This window comes from Leptonychotes weddellii, chromosome 10 (genome assembly GCF_054177405.1).
Source record: "Leptonychotes weddellii isolate Sample4059 chromosome 10, ASM5417740v2, whole genome shotgun sequence".
In the NCBI taxonomy this organism is placed as follows: Eukaryota; Metazoa; Chordata; class Mammalia; order Carnivora; family Phocidae; genus Leptonychotes; species Leptonychotes weddellii.
Genome location: NC_138378.1, coordinates 7,869,836 through 7,896,653, shown reverse-complemented (window position 1 = coordinate 7,896,653; position 26,818 = coordinate 7,869,836). Strand labels below are relative to the sequence as shown.

The following is a 26,818-nucleotide window of genomic DNA, read 5'->3' as shown; positions in this document are numbered from 1 at the left end:
TGTTTCCTGAGATTAAGAGTCTCTTATGGTTTGTCTCCCTCTCTGGTTTCATCTTGTTTCATTTTTTCCTCCCTTCCCCTATGATCCTCTGTCTTGTTTCTCCAATTCCTCGTATCAGTGAGATCATATGATACCTGTCTTTCTCTGATTGACTTTTTTCGCTTAGCATAATACTCTCTAGTTCCATCCACGTTGTTGCAAATGGCAAGATTTCATTTTTTGATGGCTGCATAATATTCCATTGTAGATATATACCACATCTTCTTTATCCATTCATCTGTTGATGGACATCTTGGCTCTTTCCATAGTTTGGCTATTGTGGATATTGCTGCTATGAACATTGGGGTGCACGTGCCCCTTCGGATCACTACATTTGTGTCTTTGGGGTAAATACCCAGTAGTGCAATTGCTGGGTCATAGGGTAGCTCTATTTTCAACTTTTTGAGGAACCTCCATATTGTTTTCCAGAGTAGAAAGAGCATCATAGCCAAGTTTTAATAGAAAACACTTGTATCTAGAATTTAACTCAGTAACTAACTGTACAGATACTCTTGGAGAAATGCCTCTGAATTATTAATAATGTTAGTGTTCAACGCTTTACAACATTATCAAGCCATCAGAGACCATATAAGAAGCAGTGGTTTAAGAGCCCAAGCAACCTTGAACCTGAGTATCCTTTCTCCCACTTACCAGCCAGGTGACTGCAGGCCAAACGGCTTCACCTCCCTAAATGTCCATTTCCTGGGCTGGAAAGCGTAGACGCTATTCCTTCCTGCACCACAGTATCGTGAGCTTGATGCGAGGTGAGGCACGGACTTGGTGTGGGTAGCATAGAGCAAACTCGGGAAATGTCAAGTTATCACTACAACAGGCTTCTTTCACACTGAGGCCCCAGAAAGCCACAGAACCTGAGCTAAGAATCACAGAAAGTCAATAATGAGGTCAGGACTGAGATCCTAGGAGCTGAGCAACTTCCTTGTTTTTGCACAAGAGTCTGTCATGAAGATATTTTCCAGAAGAACAACACTCAGATATATTCGTGTTTTGTGGGAAAGAAAGGGGTCATCAAACAAATCCAGGAAGCACTGGGTTAAATAAAGACACACTGTGTTGGGTTGGGTTGGGTTTTGGTGGCAGGACTTCTCGGAGCCTTTAATACGCTGATGTGTATTGTGAATTTCCAAGAAGGGGGCTATAATATAATACAATTATTTTTTCATTCTCCTTGCTCCTCTCCCCAGAGCAAACTTCGCCCTAAGAAACATCCAGCCAGAGGAGTCTGGGTGTTGAACAAATCTGGAGTAGGTTCAAGGAAGAGACAAACGAAACAAAGTTCTCTAAAACTGGCATCACATTAATATCATGGTCAGGGAGGAGAGGAGGGCCTCACACAGAGCGTGTGTCAACACCGCACCCAGGACTTCATCCTGCCTCACAGTGTAGGGCACTTTCACCCTTGAAGAAAATCAGCCACTCTCTTCCTTTCTCCCTCTCTCCCTCCTCCTACCTTCCCCTAATACCGTTACTACTTCTGCCATCTAATCTCTTTCTCTTTCTTCGACACATCTCTCTCCTCCAACCACATGACCATTCTCCTTCAAGTTCCTGGACCTGCCGGGGGTCCCAACCAAGTCAGAAGAAAGACTACTTTGTCTCTGAAATACAAACCTAATGTCAAAGGGAAATGACTCCTTCCACTGATGGTGACCATCTGTAATCGAAATGGGGGGTGGGTGGGTGGGATGGGGTGCCTGAAGTGAGCATGGAAGCTTCCAAATGGGAAGACCTAAATTTAAAGCCATCCTCTGCTGAGCAGGGAGCTGGACGTGGGGCTCGATCCCAGGACCCCAGGATATTGACCTGAGCCGAAGGCAGCCGCTTAACCGACTGAGCCACCCAGACGCCCCCTCGAGACTCTTTTTTTTTTAAATGTGATTGTTTCAAGTGTTAGTGGTAATACGTGTAAAGGATCTGGCTTTTGGTACATATATAACAACTGGCTCTGGTATCGGAGTCCTACAATTTCTTACCAAGAAATCATTTATAATGTCTGTTGTGGTTATTTTGTGCATGATTTCTTTACACACATCAAGTGTCAACAATTTTCAACGTGTCTTTATTCTTCTACTAGTAACTTGGAAGTTTTCCTCTTCCAAAAGACTAATTATATATAAGTCCAGAGTATTTTTTTCTCACTAAAATGGGCAATACCACTAAATAATAAGATATAAAAAAGGAATGCCACCCAGATTAGGCTAATGGAAACTGTATGCATTCTTACAGTAATCCAGATAGCACATATCTGAAAAAAAAAAATTCTCCCAATTAATCTCCCATAACAAAGCATACTTTTAAGTAGCACTTCCCCAACCACATAAATGTTCCTATATTTTGACTCAGGAATTCCACATTTGGCAATTTAAGCCTATGAATATATCCCAACGAACTGAAGGCTTTAAACACAAAGATGTTTATCACAGTGTTACCTATTATTGAATAAAATCGGAAGCAAATTTAAATGTCCAACATCATGAGAATGTTCTAGTAAATTCTGATAGTGTAGGTGATAGAACTCGTGTAGCTATTTACAATGGGGTTTTCACGTGCGGGGGAAACACCAGAGAGGAACGTCGCACAGTGGGTACTTATGAGTATGTACGCCTCTCACAAATGCATGGGAAAAGAAAACTAGAAGGAAATACAGCAGAATGTGAATAGGAGCTTCCTCTGGATGGTGGGCCCTTAAGTTAATTTTTTTTTTCTTTTTCAAAATGCTTTATAATGGGAAAGTCGCATATTATAGTTTTTATTTTTCATTGTGGAAAAACACCCAAAACATAAAATTTATCATCTGAATCATTTTCCAGGGTACAGCTCAGTGGCATTCAGTACATTCCCGTTGTTCTATAACCATCACTACTATCCATCTCCGGAACTTTTTTGTCTTGCAAAATTGAAACTCTATACCCATTAAAGAACAAGTCCCCATTCCCCAGCCCCTGGCAATTACCATTTCTGCTTTGTGTTTCTATAAGTTTGACTACTCTAGGTACCTCATGTAAGTGAAGTCATATAGTATTTTATGACTTGCTTATTTTCTCTTAACATAATGTCCCCAAGGTTCATCCATGTTGTAGAATATATGAGAATTTCCTTTCCTTTTAAGACTGAATAATATCCCGGGCGCCTGGGTGGCATAGTCGTTAAGCGTCTGCCTTCGGCTCAGGTCATGATCCCAGGGTCCTGGGATCGAGTCCCACATCGGTCTCCCTGCTCAGCGGGAAGCCTGCTTCTCCCTCTCCCACTGCCCCCTGCTTGTGTTCCCTCTCTTGCTGTCTCTCTCTCTCTCAAAAAAAAATAAATAAAAATCTTAAAAAAAAAAAAAGACTGAATAATATCCCATTGTATCTCTACATATATCACATTTTGTTTACCCACCCATCTGTCAATGGACATCGAGGCTGCTTCTTCCTTTTGCCTATTGTGAATAATGCTGTTATGAACCTGAGTGTATAAATATCTCTTCCATACATTATATTTTAAAGGTTCTTTTGTCCCTAAACTGGCTTTTCCTTTCTAGGTCCCATCACGTGGTTATATCATACCCTAGACTAGATTTAACTATGACTCCATGCAGACCATTAATATGAATGAAATAGTGCAAGTGGGCAATTTGGCTACCTAGGGAAAATAACCACCCGAGCTATTCCTCTGAAAATAATGCATCTTTTTCTGTTGTTCTGATTCCCATTACAGGACAAATGCCTTAGCTTCAACTTTCCAGCCTGGATCTCCCTCACACTGAGTCCTTCTTCATTGTACCACCTACTTCTGACATTGAACTCCTTCTGACACCCTGCTCTGAGAAGACTGCCAAAAAAAAAAAAGAAAGAAAGAAAAGGAAAAAAAAAGAAAAAAAGAAAAAAGAAAAAAAAAATTACCCCAGCCATCTCTCTTCATTCTTACTAACAATTTGGTAATGAAGTATTGATTTCCACTTCTCTGCTTATGGACAATATTAGATTTTCATTGATAAACTGCAACGAGGCAGTCTCGTCTCCATGGTCCCCTTCTCGCTGTCATGAGAAAACAAAGTGCCACTGAAGAAAAATAATGACTGAGAACATTGATGTACTTATTTCGTCAGTCTGTAACACTTGACAGGAAAGGGGGGGCGGAGTATGAGTCTTCATAGTTTAATGTCCAAGTGAGCTGCGCTAGATGCAGACCCTTGGAAGCTTACTTTTCATGGTAATGTCCATTTCCTATTTATAACCCCTCTGAGAACGTTTGTCTGAAGGAAATGTTTCTGTTCAGAGCAACAATTACGGTTGCACCTGGATTGCCCAGTCCTGCCCCTGCACTGGGGAGCCATTAATCACCGCAAAGTGGAAGAATTATTAAGTTAGACCAGAGTTTGAGCCAAGAAAACCTCTGAACAATGTTCATCTTCTGTGAAAGTTGTTCAAATAGTTAGGCTTAACCATGTTGCTGCCAAAGACTTTTTCCCAAGCAGTGGTGGGCATCTTTTTAATCATTGTCTTCGTTGGTTACAAAAAAAAAAAAAAATGGGTTTAAGTACGCATACGAGGCCTGCAAATTGGCAGAATTGGGGAAATTGGTGAGATGTGAGATCTGAAGGAAAGCAAGAAGATGAGATCACTGCAGGGTGGAAAGTTCAGCAGCCGTCTTGCCCGGTGATCTCTTTCTGCAGAACCTGTTGTTTATGGACTGGGAAACGCAGCTTAGCCTGAGAAGTAACAGAAAGCATGAAATAGGGTGTCCATTTTAAATGTGTTCCCGCAACTTTTTTCATTAAAACTTTGAGGGCCCAATTTTAATTTGTGGAATATTCCCGTTAATAATGAGATCTAATTAAGACATCCATTAAAAGCCCGTTAAAGTTAATTTAACGTAAAAATTCCAATAGAACTGTATTAGATTTTCTCCATTAAATTAACGTTATGGATTTTTAACGGATGTCTTAATTATACATTATTATTAACGGGAATACTGTATTACACAGATTAAAATCAGGTCCTAAGCCAACTTGGAAAAGCTAAGAGCATGTTTTAATATTAAAAGTCTTGCATACCTAGTACACAGTTTGGAAATTCAGGGGTAGAGCTGTTTACTCTAGTTGAGCATTTTCTATACAACTGAAAGCAATCTATAACTAGATAAATCTATCATTGCATTTAAACAATGAATTTCCTTATTCTCAAAGGACAAATAAAGTGTGGATTGTGTTATAAACTGCTACTCAGCTATAGGCGAAATAGTTAAACTCTTCTAGGTACAACACTAGGAACTTAGATGATTCTGAAACAAACAAACAAAAAACAATTTTGTTGTCATTGCTTTAATTACCAAGGTTATCACACACACACAAAAATCTCAACACCAACAAAATGAAGCCAAATATCCTCTTCACCATTTCTCGTGGAAGCATGCCTGTTGAAATTGCTTTGGAAATTTTGACATGATCCCTAAATTCAACATTGGGATTAAAAAAAAAAAAAAAAAAACTTCTTATTTACCTCCTAGGGAAAGTGTTGCCCTTATGCCACATATAATAGCAAATTGCTTTTTTTATGGCGTGCATAACCTAGATGGGAAAAAATATGGCGCTTCGGGGAAGGAGGGAAAAAGTAAATGAAGTTCCAGGAATGTCATTCTGAAGTAATGAGGCATGGACAGAAAATATACCCCTCACATCATCGGATTGAGATGGCAGTCGAAATAGCTTCATTGAAGTGTCAGCACTCATCCATCAATCAATCACCCACAAGGAAAAATAGCAACAGTACAACAGGGCGGCTTTTATGGGATTTACTCATGGGCATAGGGAATAGCGGCTCAAATGTAGTTCTGACATGAAAAGCAAGGTGCTGATATTATTTTTTATGATGGGAGGATCATAAAGTGAATTGAGAACAGCGAGGTCTGTCTTTGCTTAACCTATTCAACCAGAAATGAATGGAGCTCAACTGGAAAGGAACAGTCTTCGCATGGGTTAAGATTGAAGGGTGGACTCTACTGAGCACCGTCCTTCGACAACGAAATTCTATTAAAGGAAAATCAATGCATTAGCATTGGGCTTCCTGAAGCTGTTAAAAATTGCCCACTCCAACCCGGGGTTATTAGATAAAGTTATGTAATTCAGACGCTGTCACTACCCTTCAAAAGCAGATTCTTGAGCTCTTGCTCCAACTGGGGGGAGACAATACAATTCTCAACTCCATGGAAATTGTTTCTCTTCTAAGAAAAAAAAAATAAATCATCTTCTTCAACATTTAATCTATATGGTTTTGTTAGCACAATTTCTATGGAGGGGTGGGGTGATAGGCGAGAGACAAAAATATTGATAAATTTGGTAAGATTCATGAACTGTCACTTGGTAACTGTAAATGTCACTGCTGAGGGACAGCTGCTAATGTTCTCCTTAGGAAACAAGATCTGGGCTCATGCTGTGAGGTAAACACGGCTCTCAGTACATTTCTAGAGACCAGGCCTGTCTTTTCATTGGGCAAGCCCTGCGAGGCTTCTAGAAACTTCTTTCTGGAGGGAAAAACTAACATGAGCTCAGGAGAATATTTGTATCTGCTTTCAGACCACTCTCTTCCTCTCTCTGAATAAATGGAGTGCTGATATATTGGAACTTGAGAAATGGAAAGGAACATGACGTGCAAGTATCATGCAAATCACACTTGAGTATCTCCATTCCACCACCAACCCTTGGTATCGGTGGGGGTGAGAAATTGCCTTTCCTTCCCCATCCCTCCTTCTAGCTAAGACCACCAACCGGCTGCAAACTGAAATGTCCACTGAAAAAAATTGTATATAAATATTTAAGTTTTATGTCTTTGGCCCCATTTCATAGTTCAGCAAATTCACTAAATATAGAGCATGTTACAAAGCACTGGGAGACACAAGAGAGAATGGGAAATATAATTCATTCAGCAAATTCATTCCACAAAGATTAGAAAGCACCTGCTGTGTGCAGGATATTGTTCTAGGTGGTATGGGATACAACAGTGAACAAAGCACCCAACAGCCTCGCCCTTCTCTGTGGGTAGCAGCTCCTTAAGGTAGCTGATACCAGACACCTAGCCTGGGGGGAGGAGCTCACAGAGGGGCCACCTCCCCTGTGTTACTTGTGTTTTTATTCCTGCTTTTCAAAATAATAATATTTCAGAATAGGGATTTCTCCTTCTGAAAAGCATACAGAAGAGAAAATAGCTTAAAAATAGGTCAAGGCCTAAATGTAGACTCTAATCACAGAATATATTGGATAGCCCACACAGTCCCCACAGAATTTCTTTAAGGTCACAAACAGATTTCTTAAAACTCGCCCCCAAAACGTGCCAGCTCAGTTGTTTGAGTCTTGCATAATTAATGTCACGGGCAAAACCCGCTGAATTTAGTCGAAATGCAGAAAACAAGTTCATGAAATGGCATATTTGGGAAGCATTTCTGAGACTCGGGTGAAGCAGCAAGGAAGTGTGTATATACGAATTCACGGCGACTTTCCAGGGTCCATGGACAGTGACACAGTAAGAATCTATGGTTTTTCTGAAACTTTTCACAGTAAATCCAAAGATTACAAGGCCTTAAAAGGTGCATGCTTTTCCATTTGTCACTTCACAGGTTACTTGACTGCGTTCAAATCTTCTTTTTATCCCCCCATCGGCTTTCATTTTTTAATCTTGTTAAATGTTTTCGTTAAAAAAAAAAAAACACATTAAAAATGTCGTTTTCACATTATCCTCTACTCTCCACAAGAATAGAAGTGTGTCAATATGCAGACCCACATATGTGTGTGTATAGTTCTAAAGAGCAATAAAAGTAGTCTCTGTTTTGAACAAGCATTAGGCAAGAAAAAAAAAATCACAACTGAACTTTCGGTTTATTTTTTTCCCCTGTGAGATGTTAAAATGCTAATTTCATTTTCTCCCTTCCTATATGTGGCACTTTCTCAAAATATCCATGAAATACTTTTAGACAAAGATTGAGCAGGAGAACGAGATACAAATTTCCATCCCTCCAGACAGAGAGACAGGTTTCCATTGTAGGGAAGCATTAAACATTTTGAAACTTGTGAATCATCTTTAGAATTTCTACAGGGGAATTTTACCTCTTCATCCAAAGCAAAAGCCACTTATCTCTTTTGGTTTCCTGTGACAGATTCAGAGGCATACGCAGATACACAATTTCCAGGCTCTAGTTAATCTTCTTCCAATAGTTATGAACAATGGGCTAACGGGCGTGGGTGTTTCTCCAAAAATTATTCATGCGCAAGGCAGCCCAAAGCTTCAGGGAAAACTAGAAATGTTTTATGGATTAGAATAGGACTGTTCTAAAATGCTGGTACCAGGTGGAATGCTATTTCTGCAACAGGACTCTGTCCATTTCCTTTGGAAAAATAGATTCCAAGTAAAATGGCTCTTCCAAGTAATGGCTCCCTGATCTGACACCTTTCAGCACACAAAGACTTCACCGATAGCCATATGATTATCATTAAGGCCTTTTAACAATCTGTTTGCAAAAGACAGATTAAATTCTCACAGCCCTTTCTACAATGTTTATTTGCTTAAAACCGCTTTTGGAAGTACAAATAATAACTCTTTTGTGAAAACCCCCAGGAGAAGTTGAAAAACTCCCACAAATGCGTTACTTAGAAAAAGAAAAAAACTACCACTCCCTTCAATCCTTCCAGAAAATGAATTTCAGCGTGCTCACTGAATTACCTTGAACCTGAAACCTGCGTTTGGATATCAGTCCCCAGGCAAAGGCTTATATTTACAGAACTTGCACAATCATACGATTATATCTCAAATGTGAAGACTCTGTACAGTAATATTTTCACTTTCTAAATGACCCATACAACATTCAGGAATTACAAATGTGTACGTATATTTTTTAAATACACAAAGTTCAACTGGTCTGCGGAAAAGAAGCAAAAACCGTTCCCGTCCTGTACTGAGATAAATACTACAGAAACAGTCCAGTTCTGCAATACAGTATTTTGGCTTATAACAGAGCAGATGTTAGAATGTGCAATGCAAGTCAAAATAAATAAATAAATAAAAGCTGACATACGAAACAATTCTCATTTGGCTCAGGGTTCTTAAATGTCACAATATCTTGGGATACAATATACTTTTTGGTCTCTACTACACTTATATCCTCCTAATCTCCCCTGACTTGGATTCTTAACAGCCAGGCACAGTCGGCATGAATCACAAACTTCCAAACCCCTTTAAAATCAAGAAGATAGTTGATCATACAGTCTTTTTAATGGTCAACCGGTTCTTACTCTGCAGAGCCCTTGTAGCTTTTTAGGAAATTTGGTATCAACCATGTTTATGTTACACATTTGCCCCTGTCTGTTGATTCTAGATTTTTTTTTTTTTCTTTTAGAAAAGGCAGTGGGGAAAGTAGGGCGGAGTGAGTTGGGAGAATTACGTTCATGCTTGCTCTGAAGGAAAGTGTTTATTTGCCAACGAAGAAAGGCAAACACGTTTTTGTATTAGGAAAGCAGACTAGTCGTTTTCAAAGAAAAATGACTGCAACCATACCATAGAATGTTTCTGTGCAAATACACTAATTTTCTATCACCTGCATGCTGTATATAATACATTTGCCTGTATACTAGGAGGAAAAGCCAGGCTGTTTTCCCTGTGTACAATGCAGCTTGGATGACTGGGAACGTAAGCCTTCCGTACATTTTTATACTGTACATATTTGTATATACTAAATATCGCCATGTATGAACACAGATTTTGTTATATTTGCTTGTTTCTGTTTCCTACCAAACTGGCCCACAATGGGGATTCTTTTGTACAGAAAAAAATATGCTTGTGATTTTTTTTCCTGGTCATTCTCTTTCAATAGCTTCTGAAAGAATTAGCTCTGAGTTTACAAAGAAATTATAAGAACCGAGTTTGTCTGTCTGCATGAGTCCCATCCAGTTGCTGGATCTAGGGAGGAACCAACGTCCTAATTCAGAGTTTTCCTTTAAAGGCATGCTTCACCCCTTGGGAAGACTGCAAACTCATCCATGTAGAATTATCCTCTTTGTATTTTATCTAATAGTGCCTGAAGATTTTTTTAATGTCTTCTTAGAGGAAGAATTCATAATTGTCGAAATTTGAAACATTAGCTTAATTTTGTTTTTATGACCTCGCAGTTCTCCTCCTTATTTATTCGGTTGTTGTTGTAATGGGGCCCCAGGCCATTCCTGACATCGGCGTGCTCTTCTTCTGCATTAAGGATGTTTTTAAAATTACAGAGATTATTGAGCCAACAGGCTGTTTTAATCAAAACCATGTTTCACTTGTTTTTGATGATTATAAATTGTCCTTGCAATGAAAAAAAAAAAAGTTTTCTGCTAGGAAAATTATACCACCCTGTGGCCAAACAGATTCATCACAGATAGGCAGGCATCTGTGCCCACTTCTCTGGGATCTGGAAAATTCTTCCCTTGGCTGGCCACACTTTCTTTACTCCTCATCATCCTGAATGCTAGTGCTCAATGCAGTCACTATTTGCAAATTTCCAGAGGCGTGGCCGAGTTGTCACTGCCCAAAGACAACCAACCCAGCTAGAAATGATGTCTTTCCAGCTTGAAAAAAAAAATGCAGGGATTTTCAGAAAAGGTGCTCCTGCCTTTGTCCGTTGGTGCCACCATCCTGTCATCTCTCCTAACTATAAACAATCTGGTCTTGATACCCCATATAACTTAAATCAGGTCAAAGGAAACATTCAGATCAGCCCCTCGCTGAATAAAAATGACTTCTTTTGGGTGCACGTAAGATATATGCCTGTGTCGGATGCTGCAGCTCTGAAATTATCTCGATAAGGAGAGAGTTTAATACAATTTTACCACTAGAAATAAATTCTCTGATGGTGGAGATGAAGAAAACCCTTAAATTACATCACAGAAGCCATTATTTTTTACATCTAAAGAGTTGGGTTGTTTTTTTTTTAAGAAAATCATTCTACTTTGCGAACTGTAATTAAAGCCCTAAATAATAGATACTACTTCTTTTAGCTATTGTGAAAAACTAATAACACACTCGCCAAGGTTATATGGAGCCCCTCATTTTCATCGAAAAGGTTTCTATAAGTGTGTTATTTACATTTTTAAACACGATAACTCTTTTCCTTTGTGACAAAAAAAAGTCTTTTTTTTCCCCCCCACTCAGCAGTGGAAAATAGACTGTTTCCCATCTGAAACCTTATCGTAATTTGCATCAGGAAACCCAACTGCCGACATTAAGGACTTGGGTGTGTTCAATTATGATTTTGCCGGAGGCTGTCCCGCATTCTAATGCTGCAGATCTTGAACCACCTTTCTGAAACCCAGCCCATACAGTAGACATGCCGCTCAATACCATTAGCTTTGCAAATGGCTTCGTTTCAGTCAACACCGACTCCGCTTTGGCCAACTGAATGAAAATTAAAGGAGAGAAGAAGAAGAAAAAAACACACAGATGCACTTAAAACATGAAAAGAATTATTTATATGATAAAAATATATTTAGATTTTCAAAGCACAAGACTGAATAGAAGTGCTCTTTTTATGCTTTGTGAAGATGTTACTGTTAAATGTCTTTCTACATCAGGCTTAATAAATCTGTAATGACATTTGATGGATTGATTTCTGCCTATGTGTGTTTTTTAAGGATGGCAAGAGAGGAGAGAGGCAAGGGGGAGGGGAAGGAGGGAGTGGAGAAAGAGCACTGAGCCCCAGGGAGGCCAAGCAAGGAAATTATTGGCCGGCCTCCCTCTTGCTTGGACCTACTGACCCGCTTCCAACATCTACCCTCATCTCCAACAGATTTGTTTTTTGTTTTTTGTGGGGTTTTTTGGGTTTTTTTTTTTTTTACAAATGCCGGCACCCTTGCTTGGTTTCTGGACTGCCTTTGCATGCTCTCAAATCTGGTCAGCTTGTGCCTGAGTAATTTATGATGTAATCTCAACAGAGGCAGTGGGTGCTGTCTCACAAATTCAAGGATGAAGGCAGAGGGCAGACATGATTGAGACGGCCCGGCCTTCGCCACTTCAGAGCGATAGCCCTGCTTAACACCCAGTTTCCCTATGTACTCCCTCCATTTCCTTTAATGTCCCCAGAGAATTGGAACATGTTTCACACACAAGCTGCCCAAGCAGATGCTGATGCTCCACCAGAAAAGATTTGCTCACGTCTTCCGTGTCATGTGGCTACATGAGACTCTTGCTCCTTAAATTATGATGGCTATCACATCACCTGTTAGTGCCACTTCATTGCCGTGGCCCTACGTCTATGCCATAAAATATGAGAGCCAGGAGAGAGAAGGCAGGACAGGTGAGGAAAGGGGGAAGCAGTGAAGGCAGAGTGTTGGGATAAGCAGTTTGGACCAAACCAAAGAGTTCTCGGTCTTCATTCACTTAGTGACTATTTATCAAGCACCTATCATATGCTCCAGCTGAGGGCTACATGGATACGTCGGCATGATGATGGTCACGAGAGCACAGTCTAGAGTCAAATTGTGTTAAGAATCTGGGCTCTGTTACGTGTTATCTCTGTGATCTAAGGCAAGGTCAAAGGAAAAACAGAACATTATGACAGGATGAGTGTGGGACTCCAGGGGCCCAGAAGTGGCCCCCAACCAAGCTGAGAATTCATGGAGGATTTCTGAAGAAGTGATATTGAAGAGAAAGATAATTTCTCAAGGAGCATTAGAAGAACCAAAAGTACACAAAAACACATCTCTGAACTTCTCCCTTTCTCCATCCAATCCTGTTGTTTCTAACTTCAAAATACAACCAAAGTCTGTTCACTTTATAGCCATCCTAGATTTCTGTGGTGGCCTTCTAACTAGTCCTTAAGCCCTCCAGCCCCAAATATACTCTCTACCCTGCAGCTGGAGTTATCTTTTAATAAAGTAAATCAGACCATGCCATTCTGCTCCTCAAGACCAAAGGTAGGCACATTTTCTTTGAACGATCAGATAGTAGATAGGTTTGGCTTTGTGGGCCATCTGGTCTCTGGCCCAACAACAAAATTCTGTCGTTGTAGTGGAAAGCAGCCATAGACAATAGTAATCAAATGGGCATGGATGTGTTCCAATAAAACTTTATTTACAAAAACAGGCAACAGGCTCGATTTGGCCCATGGGTCATAGTTTCCTGACCCCGCTCAAAATCCTCCAACACCCAGGATTTCCTATAGAAACTGGCCTTAAGATGAAATGTGAGGACAAACAGTTTACATGGGAGATGAATCTAAGAAACACCAAGAGGGGCATGGGGAAGGGAAACTGGAGAGGGAAGGATGTCAATGAGATAAAGGGGTTTTAAGAACAATGACCACCATGAGCAATGAACCCAATCCCACTGGGAATTCTGAGAGATAGGGCAGAACATTCTTCAGTTATTCTGCCTACTGAGTAGGGAGCTGGGGTATTTATATACCACCTTTACTCAGTTATTAGCAGAAGGCTTCTGGGAGGGGGGTGGATGGCCAACTCCCCAGCACTTCCAATCTGCCCAAAGATTGGAAGAAGTAGGCTGCAGTGGCCAGAGAACACCTCAAGGCATAGAGTCACATGGATGAGGTTGGACATAGATATGAATGGCACGCAGGGACGAACTGATGCACGGGGACACGGCAGGCTCTTGCCACAGCCCATCTCACTTAGAATAAAATCCAAACTCCTCCCCAGACCCACCGGTCTGTCTCCTACCTGTTCCCCTGACTTCATCTTCTCCTTGCACACCCAGGTCCAGCGACACTGCCCTCCAACAGTGTCTAAAAAACACCATGCTGTTTACTTTGGCAGGAATGCACCATCTTGCTGGGCTTCACATGCCCAGTATCTCAGCTTTGATACTATATCCTCTGAAAGGTGCTCCCTGAGCCCCATGTAGAGCATCTTGTTTGTACCCCAGAGCCCTGATCAGGAACTACTTTTGTGTTCATTTGCACATTTGCATAATGTCAGTTTCCCCCACAGGCCACATGTGAGGGCAGAAATGAAGCATGTGTCTTGTTCACATATTCCCAGTCCGAGGTGTAGTGCCTGGCACACAGTGGGTGTCCCAAAAATATTTGTTAAGTAAATGAATGCTGTTTTCCAGGAGACCTGGGAACCCTCCCAGTAACTCTCTCTTAAATGCTCCTTACCTCACCCCTGTCCATTCACTGCCGGAACCTTCCACGAACCACCTCTTTCATTCTGCCCCAGTGCAGTGAAGCATTTCTTAAGGATTTCATGGCATTGAAGACCATAATCTACTGGATCTTGACACATACTATTGAACAATCCTACCTTGCTGGACAGCCAGGGACCTCGTCGAGCTCCATCTGAGTTATTGGGTGTGGTCTCCGTGAGGAACTAGGAGAGGATGAAGTCAGGAGGTAAGCCGGAGCCAAGAGCCTACGTGAGTGTTTCCTCTAAAGCCAATGGACTCAAGGCAGAACCTCACAAGTCCACGTGCAGAAGCCCGACACAGGCAAGGACTGAGGAGGGCAAGACACAGCTCCCAAGGTAAAAGGGCTCAGGCTGGATGAACCGAGGTCCTTCGACAGTCCCAAATGTACCCAATTTGTCATGCATATTCCACATTGCACATCTGAATGCATAGTCAACAAACTGAGCATTTAAAAACACCACAGTTCCAGGGCACCTGGCTGGCTCAGTCAGTAGAGCATGTGACTCTTGATCTTGGGATTGTGAGTTCAAACCCCATGTTGGGTGTAGAGATAACTTAAAAATAAAATCCTAAAAAAAAAAAATTAAATAATAAAATTAAAAAAATAAAAACACTACAGTCCCATTCATTTTACTAAGTGCATGTATTGCCTTTTCAAAATTAAAGAATAAATAAAGATGACAGATTAGTAAAAAAAAAAAAACTGATGAAGGAACATACTTATTAGGTATGAAAATATACCATAAAGCCAGAATAATTTTATTTATTTTTTTAAAGATTTTATTTATTTATTTATTTGATAGAGAGAGAGAGTACAGGCAGGGGGAGCAGCAGGGAGAGAGAGAAGCAGGCTCCCCCTGAGCAGAGAGCCTGACGTGGGGCTCGATCCCAGGACCCTGGGATCATGACCTGAGCCAAAGGCAGACACATGACCAACTCAGCCACCCTGGTGCCCCAAGCCAGAATAATTTTAAAATGCTGACTGGCACAAGGGTGAACAAACAATTCAATGAAAAACAAAATAATGCCCAGGAATATGTTAAATGTTTAAATAAGAATTCAACATATTATAAAAGCAGAATTTGTAATTTATAAGGAAAAAAGTACATGAATAACCAATAAAATGGTGCACGATTGGTGAGCTTTTCAGGAAAACAAGCAAGTTAAACATCCATCTCACATTACATATTAAATTATATTTCAGGTGAATCAAAGAATTAAGTCTAGAAATGAAATCACAAAACTAGAAGAAAATACAATTCAGTACTTACCTGATATCAGGCAGGGAAGTTATTTCCAGGTACAAATGCTAAGGAAGAAATTATAGAAACTAAAATTCCAGGAGTAAGAAAAAAACCCACCATAAATACAATGAAAAGTCACAAATTAGGGGCAAATTATTTGTATTAATATATGGTTAATGGTCACTGGCATAATTAATGATATAAAGAGTGTTTACATGTCTCTAAGAAAATAAATAAATATCCAAATAGAAAAATTTTGGCAAAATTCATGAACCAACAGCATTCAAATAAAGAAATATAAATTCTCAATGAACACTTCAGACAATACCAAGTTGTAACACTAATAACTAAAGAGACATATATTAAAACAAGGAGAAATCATTTGCACTTACTCAGTTGACAAATATAAAACATAATGTCTCCATTACTGGAAAGAGCTCAAGGCAGAGACAGCCACACACATTGCTGCTGGGAGCAAAATGGATAGGAACTTTCCAGAAAATGATTAAGCAATATTTGTCAATTTCTCTAAAATGTGCATGTCCTTTGATTAATTACTCTTCTAGGGAATTTTCCTCTGAAAATAAGTGAAGATGTGCACTGAGATTTATTTAATAAGAATGCCCAATCATAACACTGGTTATAATTGTGAAAAACTGGAAAGAACCTAAGTGTTCCAAAATAGGAGATGGAATTAAATGAATTATGGTACATCTCTGTGGTAGAAAAAGACACCATCATGAAAATTTGTGTGCTTAAAAAACAGCCACAGGCTGGTTCAGTATGTAAGCTTAGAGGTCACCCCTCTGTCCCACCGACAAGCGAAAGATGAACAGACTGAAAAATCAGCAACTCTGCTTAGATCCATAAAAGAGGAGAGGACACAGGGCAAACCTCTACCCCCAAGTTGGAGGGACAGACACAAATACAGGGAATAGAGACCTAACAGAGAGGAGATTCAGGTCAGAGACCACCGTGGGAACCAGGGTCGGGATAGGAAAACTGAACTGGAATGGACAAGTTTCTGGAGGCTCAGTGCAGACAAGTCTAAGAGTTAAAAACTCGAGGGGCACCCCGCCTCACAATATTGTGAGATTTACCTCCAGGAGCTCAACCAGATTTCCACAGTAAATATCAGAGAAAAATCTTGGACTTTCTGCAGAGCAAGGGGAGAGAAGAACCATTTAAATATACACCAGAGCACTCTGTTCTTCTTAACAAGGCCTGCCCTCAGGAGAAACTAGTTAGCCAGAGCCTAATCTGCTGGGGTGTTCTCAGAACCTAACGGACCTGACCAAGAGAAACACCCACCCCCAGCCTTCCCAAGCCTTCCTATCCCACCTAAGGGGGTGGGGGAAGACTGAGAAATTCTTATGAAGTTCCCAGCCCAGAGGCACAGGCTCACCAAAACACTGAGACCTAACAGTGGGACTATAGAATAGTCCCCCCTCCCCACACCTCACCACCACATTACAATCACCCTATTTACAGCCATTCCTTTTACCCAGCACCCCAGGTCTGGCCATTAAGGAAAAATTATAAGGCATCTCAAAAGGCAAAAACACAATTTGAAGGGACAGAGTGAGCTTCAGAACCAGATATAGCAGGGATGTCGAAATTATCAGACTGAGAATTTAAAACATCTATGATTAATATGCTAAGGGCTCTAATGGATAAAGTGGACAGCATGCAAGAACGCATGGGCGATGTAAGCAGAGAGATGGAAATCCTAAGAAAGAACACCCGCCAAAAATGCTAGAGGTTAAAAAAAAAAAAAAGCAAAATACTGTAACACAAATGAAGAGTGTCTTTGTTGGGCTCATTAGTAGACTGGACATGGCTGAGGACAGAATCTCTGAGCTGGAGAATAGATCAATAGAATCCTCAAAAACTGAAAAGCAAAGAAACAAGGGCTGAAAAAAAGAAAAACAAAACAGAGTATCTCAGGACTGTGAAATAACTACAAAAGGCCTAACATACACGTGATGGGAACACAAGAAGAAGAAAGAGAGAAAGGAACAGAGGAAATATTTGAAACCATAATGACTGAGAATTTTCTCAAATTAATGTCAGACACCAAATTACAGATCCAGGAAGTCTAAGAAAAAGGATAAATGCCAAAAACAAAACAAAACAAAAACAAACAAAAACTAGGCATATTATCTTCAAACTACAAAAAAATCAAAGGTAAAGAAAAAATTAAGGAAGCTGGAGGAAAAAAACACTTCACCTCAAAGTGAACAAAGAATTCCTTCTAACTTCCCTTCAAAAACTATGCAAGCAAGAACAGTGAAATATTTAAAGCGTTGAGAGGAAAAATACACCAACCTAGAATTCGGTACAACGATAAATTATCATTCAGAGTGGAAGAGAAATAAAGGTTTCCTCAGACAAACAAAAACTGAGGGAATTTATTGCCCATGGACCTGCCTTGCAAGAAATGTTAAGAGAAGTTCTTTAGAGAGAAGGAAAATAAAATAGGTCAGAAACTCAGATCCACAAAAAGAAAGGAAGAACATCAGAGAAAGACTAAGTGAAAGTAAAATTAAAACTTTTATCTTTCTTATTCTTTTTTTAAGATTTTATTTATTTATTTATTTGACAGAGAGAGAGCGCACAAGCAGGGAGAGGGGCATAAGGTGAGGGAGAAGCAGGCTCCCCACTGAGCAGAGAGCCCAATGTGGGGCTCGATCCTAGGACCCTGAGATCATGACCTGAGCCAAAGACAGACGCTTAATTGACTGAGCCACCCAGGCGCCCCTTACCTTTCTTATTCTTAATGATTTAGCAGATAAGCTTATCCAAAATAATAATATTCAAAATGTATTGGATTATGTATGCTTATGTACATATCACACACACACACACATATATATGTGACGGTATATAAGAGAAATGAATGACAGCAATGATCAAGGAATGGGAGGGAAGAATCATGGCTATCTCATTATTATAAGACACACCACTCATGAAGTGAGTGTTACTTGAAAGTAGACTTGGATTATTTGCAAATGTATATTGCAAACTCTCGGGCAATTATTTTAAAAGGTAAAGAATAATAACTGATATACTAAGAAAGTTGAGAAAATGGAATCATATAAAATACTCAAAACCACAAAAGACAGAAAAAGAGTAAAAGACAAAAATTGGAGTAAAGAACGGGGCAGCAAATAGAAAACAGTAACAAATATGGTGAATATTAATCCAAAATTATCAACACTTTGCATGTCAATAGTCTAAATACACCAATTAAAAGACATTGTCAGTGTGAATCCAAAAACATGACCCAACTCTATGTTGTCTGTAAGAAACCCACCTTAAATATAAAGACATCTATAGATTAAAAAGAAGTGGATGAAAAAAATATACCCTGCTAACATTAATCAAAACAAACCAAGAGTGGTTATGTTAATTTCAGACAGAGCAGACTTCAAAGTAAAGAAAGTTATAAGGAATAAAGAAGGGCATTAATGATAAAAGGGTTGATTCTCCAAGAAGACAACGATTCTTAACATGTATGCACCAAACAACAGAGCATCAAATTTCATGAGATAAAACTGATAGAAATGCAAGGAGAAATAGATGAATAGATGAATCCGCTATTAGAGCTGGAAACTTCAACACCTCTCTGTCTCAGAAATGGACAGATCAAGCAGACAGAAAATTAGTAAGAATACAGTCAAACTCAACAACACCATCAATCAACTGAATACAGCTGACCTCTATAGACTACTCATCCAACAACAGAATAATCTATATTTTTTTTTCAAACTCACATGGAACATTAGCCAAGATAGATCATATTTTGGGACATAAAACATGTCTTATCAAATTTAAAAGAAAAAAATCATGCAATGCCTGCTCTAGAACTTAAATAGAATTAAAAGAGAAATTGCTAACAGAAAGATCACCAAAAAGTCCCAAAATATGTGCAGATTAAACAACACACTTCTAAATAACACATGGGTAAAAAACAAATCTCAAGAGAAATTTTAAAACATTTTGAACTAAATGGAAATGAAAACACAACTCATCAAAATTTATGAGATGCAGTGAAAGCAGTGCTTAGAGGGAAATTTATAGCATTGAATGAATGTATTAGAAAAGAAGAAAGATCTAAAATCAATAATCTAAGTTAACAATTAACTAGAAAAAGAGTAATTAAATCTGAAGTAAGCAGAAGAAAAGAAATAATAAGAATTAAAGCAGAAATGAGTGGAATTAAAAACAGAAAATCAATAGAGAAAATCAATGAAACCAAAAGCTGAAAAGATCAATAAATTTGATAGGCCTCTAGCTTACCAAGAAAAAAAAGAGACACAAATTACTCATGTCAGAAATAAAAGAGAAAACATGATTACAGATCCCATGGACATAAAAAGGATAACAAAGGAATACAATTAACAACTGTATGTCCACAAATTTGATACTTAGATGAAATGGACCAATTCTTTGAAAGACACAGTCTGCCAAAATTCATACAAGAAAAAACAGATTATCTAAATATACCTCTATCTACTAAAGAAATTGAATTAATAATTAATAACCTTCCAAAACAGAAAGTACAGGGCCCAGATAGATTGAGTGGTGAATACTTAAGGAATTTAAGGAAAAAAATTATACCAATTCTCTACAATCTCTTTCAAAGAATAGAAGCAGAGGAAATACTTCCTAACTCATTCTATGAGGCCAGCATTACCCTAACACAGAAACCAGACAAAGATATTTCAACAAAAGAAAAGTATAGATCAATATCTCTCATAAATATATATGCAAAAATCCTCAACAAAATATTAGTAAATCAAATCCAAAAATATGTAAAATGGATTATAAACCATGACCAAGTGGGATTTATGCTAGGTATGGGAGGCTGGTTCAACATTTGAAAATTAATTAATGCCAATAAGCTAAAAAAGAAAAATCACATGTTCATACCACCAGATGCAGAGAAAGATTTTGACAAAATCTAACACCTATTCATGATAAATACTCTCAGTAAACTAGGAATAGAAGGGAATGTTCCCAACTTGATAAAGACTATCTACAAAAAAACTTACAACTGACATCATACTTAATGGTGACAAAGCTGAAGTTCCCCACTCAGATCAGGTACAAAGCAAGGATGTCCCTTCTGAAAACTCCTTTGCAACACCGCTCTGAAAGTCCCTGTAAGGCAAGAAATGGAAATAAAAGGTTTATAGATTGTGAAGGAAGACATAAAACTGTAATTGTTCTACAGATGACATGATTGTTTATGTAGAAAATCTGAAAGAATAAAAAAAAAAAGGCTCCTGGACTCATAAGTGATTATAGCTAGGTTGAAGGATCCAAGGTTAATAAAGAAAAGTTAATGAACTTCCTGTATACCAGCAACAAACAGGTGGAATTTGAAATTAAAACACCATACCATTTACATTAACACCCCCCAAAATGAAATACTTAGGTATAAATCTAACAAAATATGTACAAGTTCTACTTAAAGAAAATGCTAAAACTCTCGTTAATGACATCGAAGAAACACTTAAAAAATAGCGAGATGATCCATGTTCATGAATAGGAAGACTCAATATTTTAAGATGTCAGTTCTTCCCAACTTGAATCAATGCAATGCCAATCAAAATCCCACCAAGTTATTTTGTAGATATTGACAAACTGATTCTAAAGTTTCTATTGAGAGCAAAGGCCCAGGACAGTCAATACAATACTGAAGGAGAACAAAATTGGAGAATTGATGCTATACAATTTTAGGACTTACTATAAAGCTACAGTAGTCCAGACAGTGTGGCATTGGTGAAAGAACAGATAAATTCTTTCAATGGAACAGAATAGAGAGCCCAGAAATATACCCGCATAAACATAGTGGACTGACCTTTAACAATGAAGCAGAGCCAATACAATGAACAAAGACAGTTCTTCAACAGATGACACTGGAACAACTAAAAACCCACATGCAAAAAAGTGAATCTAGACAGACCTTACGCTCTTCCCGAAAATTAGCTCAAGATGGATTGTATATCTAAACGTAAAATGCAAAATTATAAAATTACCAGAAGATAACATAGGGGAAAATCTAGATGACCTTGGGTATGATGGTGACTTTTTAGAGACAACACCAAAGACATGACCCGTGAAAGAAATAACTGATAAGCTGGCCTTCACTACAATTGAAAACTGCTCTACAAAAGACAGTATCAAGAGAATTAGGAGACAAGTCACCGTCTGCGAGAAAATATTTGCAAAAGACACATCTGATAAAGGACTTTTGCCAAAATATACAAAGAACTCTTCAAACTCAGCAATAAGAAAACAACTCCATAAAAAAAAAAAAAAAAAATGGGCCAAAGACCTTAACATACACTTCACTAAAGAAAATATACAGATGGCAAGTAAGCATATGAAAAGATGGTGACGTCATCTGTCATCACTGCAAATTAAAACAATCAGATACCACTACACACCTATTAGAATAGCCGGGATCTGGAACACTGACAACACCAATGCTGGCAAGGATATAGAGCAACAGAAACTCTCCTACGTTGGTGGTGGGAATACAAAACAGTAGAGCCATTTTAGAAGACAGTCTGGCAGTTTCTTACAAAACTAAACATACTCTATACCATATGATCCAGGAATCATGCTTCTTGGTATTTACCCAAAGGAGTTGAAAACTTTGGTCCGCACAAAAACGTCTACGTGGATGTTTATAAACGTCTACGTGATTGCCAAAACTTGGAAGCAACCGAGATGTCCTTCAGTGGGTGCATGGAAACTGGGGTTCCTCCAGCAACGGAATATTATTCAGCATTAGAAAGAAACAAGCGATCTAGCCATGAAAAGGCATGGAGAAATCTTGAATGTGAAAGAAGCTCATCTGAAAAGGCTATAGGCACTCTTCAAGTCAGTGACATGGTTATAACTCCATTTTGTCTCTTGGAGCCCCCAAAACCAAAAATATTTGCTATCTGGCCTCTTACCAAAAACATTTGCTGGCCCGTTACACTATCACTAGATCGTGGACTCCTGATGGCAAATTCGCCATTTATCCCCAATTTCTAAGACAGCCTGTCGTGACTTACACATCACAGGTGCTCGAGATAATACTTGTTGAGAGAATCCATAAATGCATGAATGAGTCCTCAATAACACCTTCATGTGTACTATGTACTGGTGCTTCCCTAGCGAGTAAGACGTGAAGCTGAGAAGTGTCCCAGTCCTCACAACGACCCTAGGAGGTACCCACTCATACCCCACTTTACAGATGAGAAGACCCAAGTTGCCCCAGATCACAGACATGGTGGACCTAGAATTCAGATCTAAGTTTGGGATGTGGGAAAGCCACACTCTTGTAAGCTCCTAGCACAAGGTTTGGTAAATGGCAAGCCCTTTAAAAATAATGGTTTATTCACCATAAAGTAGTCACTGAGCCTAAGATCTGTGGTATGAGCAGAAAGTGTCCCAGGACTTCCAAGAGCCGGCGGTGAGGTCTGGAGAGCTGCGGGTCAGGTAATAGAAGAGAGACTTCTCCACCAGAGCAAATGTGACAGGCGAAGATCTTTGAAATATGAGCCGGTGTCTTTTTCCCCCTAAGTTATCCAGTCCCCCTTTGGTCTGCTTCCCAGGCTCCAGAACTAAGCTCCTCCTGCCCCGAGGGAAATGGAAAGAATTTGGGAAAACACAAGATGTTCTAAGATGTAAGAGCAAGTTTCCCGCACCCCCAGCTATGCCTGCCTGCCCCCATCCCTTGATTGATTGCTTTCAATGGGATCATTCCATTGGCCTCAGCTGGCCTGAGACCCTGCCTCGGCTGGCTCCTGCCATTCCGGGACACTCGTCTCCTCTAGCACATTCTACGTTCCAGCCAAACTGGAGTCCTCTCTCCATTTCAGGACCCTCCAGGCTCTATCTGCCCTCAGCATCTTTGCACGTGCGGTCACCCTACCTTATCCTCTACCTTCAGTCTAGGAAAAGCCTTGCTCTCTGGTCACACCTGGATTACCTTCTTGTATTTACAGTGACTTGTGCTGCCTGCTCATCAACCACCCACATTGGAGGGGAGGGCTCCAATGGGCAGTCTTTCCCCTGCTGCATCCCCAGGACCATGGCCGATGGCCACAGCACAGTGGGCACTCCGTGAAAGTGTGTTTGGCACCAATAACAAAAGCCCTGGGATGGCCTCCTTCCATGTGTTCTTGGATTTACTCTTCACTGCACTATAGAGAGGAGAAGTGTGTCGTGCCCAGGGTAGAGATGAAGACACAGGGACCCCGAAGCGTTGAGTGACACCTTCGAGATCACATGGTGGTATGAAGTGAACCAGAGACCCCAGCCTGATCTCAAATCCTGAACTACTGTATTATATCACATGGTCATCTCAGCGTGCTTCTGTGTCTCTGCCCTCCTCTGCACCTTTACTCCCCCAGTCATACCCAATATGCAGGTATCAGTGGCGAGAGAATATGATATATGATATGACATAATAATATAGTGTATATATATAATATAATATTATAATATATAATCCTATATTGTCTTGAACATATCATCACTATGATACACATTAATACTTAACTATCATTGAGCACTAACTCTGCATCAGGTAGTTGACAGAAATTACCTTTCTTAATCTTTACAACTGCCCTAAAATAAGCATTCTCAACAGGGTGATACCACTCCCAAGTGGGCACAAATTGATTCTCGGGGAGTGAAAAATCTTAGCTATTACAATGATTTGTGGTCCTCCAAAGCACCACAGTATATAAATAGATACACTGTACATCTGTGGCATTAAAATTTCATGGGGAGGGAGACAATTTGGGGGGGAAGTCTAAAAAATTTCTTCAAGGGAACAGTTTTTTTAGAAAATGTTTGAGTAACACTGCCCTAAAACGTAAATGTTCTCATTCACCCCATAGCGCAGGCTCAGAGAGGTGAGCTCACTTGCCCAGAGTCACACAGCTAGTCATTTATAGAGCAAAAATGCAAAGCCAAGTCCGTGTAATGCCAAAAGCTACACCCGCAGATGACTTCTGGAAGCCGTCCCCAGCCATTAGCTCGGAGTTAGCAGTAGGAAGGTTCTATGAAGTGCAGTCCTCAAAGTGGTGGCCAAAAGCAGCACCCGGAGCTTGTCAGCTCAGGCCCTGTCCCAGACCTGTGGCCTGAGCATCTGCCTCATGCCCAGAGGACAGTCTGCACACTCATCTGTTAAGGGCGCTGAGATTCCCATGGTCACAGGTAAATGACCTTCATCTACCTTGAACAGCAAAGAGGCAAAGACACCTCCAATTGTCCCAGAGCTTAGGTCCCCGGGGCCCAACGCGAAACTCCCTTGTCAGACTAATTATACTTAAGGGTGTTCAGTGACTCGCTGTATTCCTGAAAAAGAAAGAAAAATGAAGTTCTCTTTCAGGTTTTCAGGGTAGATAATGTCAAATATTTACAGAGCAAACATCATTCTAGAGGCATTTCATTCTCTTCCTGCTGATTAGGGCACTGTCAATCACGCCCCGACAAGAGGGCCTGTCAGCTCTTCTCAGCAGAAGCCACCTGTCATCGCGGCTGAACTGTGCACTCCTGCAATGCTGGGGACGTAGGCAGAGAGCTCTGAAGGCAGGTCCGGGGAAGGCAGGGCTCCGGGGCTGCATAGGACGCACCTTGGTGGAACGGGCAGCTTGAGGCTCGACAGTGAAGTTGCAGACAACCAAATGTGGGAGAGAAGCCTTCAGTGCAGAGAAGACTAGCGCTCCCTCATAAACCAAGGTTCAAAAACCCAAGGGCACCTGGGTGGCTCAGTTGGTTAAGCTACTGCCTTCGGCTCAGGTCATGATCCTGGAGTCCCTGGATTGAGTCCCACATCGGGCTCCCTGCTCAGCAGGGAGTCTGCTTCTCCCTCTGACCCTAACCCCTCTCATGTGCTCTCTCTCATTCTCTCTCTCTCAAATAAATAAATAAAATCTTAAAAAAAAAAAAAAAAAAAAACCCAAGCATGCGTCAGAACCACCTGCAGGGATGCCTGGGTGGCTCAGTTGGTTAAGCGTCTGCCTTCGGCTCCGGTTATGATCCCAGCATCCTGGGATCAAGCCCTTCGTCGGGCTCCTTGCTCAGCAGGGGAGTCCGCATCTCCCTCTCCCTCTCCCTCTCCCTCTGCCTCTGCCCCATTCGTGTTCTCTCTCACTCATATTAATATATAAAAGCCCTTCCAGGTAAACCATACATAGTTTAAATATCTGAGTTACCATTCCAAGGTCCTCTATGCTATGGAGTAAAAGTCTTGCTTTATGGAAATGTGATTATGGGAATGTGATAACCTAAAGAAGGATGCAATTTTTGTTTTTTGCTCTGAAATTCCATCCTTTTCCTCTTTCTCTGAGTTGCATTGACTAAAAGAGTTATTCTCCTGGGGCACCTGGGTGGCTCAGTCGTTAAGCGTCTGCCTTCAGCTCAGGTCATGATCCCAGGGTCCTGGGATCGAGCCCCGCATCTGGCTCCCTGCTCAGTGGGAAGCCTGCTTCTCCTTCTTCCACTCCCCCTTCTTGTGTTCCCTCTCTCACTGTCTCTCTCTCTGTCAAATAAATAAATGAAATCTTAAAAAAAAAAAAAAAAGAGTTATTCTCCTGTGTACTTTTAAAAGAAAATATTAAACATCAACTGTCTCAAATGAAAAAAAATAAATAAACAAAATCTTTTTTAAAATAAATAAATAAAAGAACCACCTGCAAGGCTTGACAAAACACAGGTGGCTGGCCCTACCCTGGGATTCAGCCGTTTCCAGGTGGGCCTGAGAATGTGCATGACTTCCCAACTCCCAGGTGACACCCCTGTTCAGGACCACACTTTGAGAATCAGGTCTGAACTTTTGCTTCCCCAGGTGTGGGCCTCGGATTAGCAGCTTTGGCATCACCCAGAAACTTGTTCAAAATGCAGTCTTGGAACCTACCCCAGCTACTAAACAGAATCCACATTTCAGCAAGATCCATAGGGGTAACAATACACATTCACTTTTGGGAGGCACTAGTCTGTACCTAATTACATATCAGAATCATCTGGAACAGCCATTAAATGCAGATTCCTGGGGCCAGCTCTGGGTTTAAAGAATCAGAATACTTGAGGTCTAGGAGCAAGGAAACAGTATTTTTAAGAAATTACCCAGGGGGCATCTGAGTGGCACAGCTGGTTGAGTGTCCGACTCTTGGTTTCAGCTCCAGTTGTGATCTCAGGATCGTGAGATCGAGCCCCAAGTCAGGCCCTGTGCTCAGCATGGAGTCTGCTTGGGATTCTCTTTCTCCCCCTCCCTCTGCCCCTCCGACTCATGTGCTCTCTCACTCTCTCTCTCAAATAAATAAATAAATCTTAAAAAAAAAAAAAGAAAGAAAGAAA

The 26,818-nt window shown here is 40.3% G+C and overlaps 1 protein-coding gene across 2 annotated transcripts in view; it reads left to right on the top strand.

Moving 5' to 3' along the window:
* The window catches only part of TSHZ2 (teashirt zinc finger homeobox 2), a 437,572-nt gene extending 429,805 nt beyond the window's left edge, over positions 1-7,767 (top strand). For both annotated transcript variants that reach the window (XM_081832563.1, XM_081832561.1), the window contains exon 3: positions 3,757-7,767. In XM_081832563.1, the coding sequence (XP_081688689.1) occupies positions 3,757-3,758 (2 nt within the window). In that variant the 3' untranslated portion in view covers positions 3,759-7,767. The remainder of the gene's footprint in view (positions 1-3,756) is intronic.
* The last annotated feature ends 19,051 nt before the right edge of the window (positions 7,768-26,818 follow it).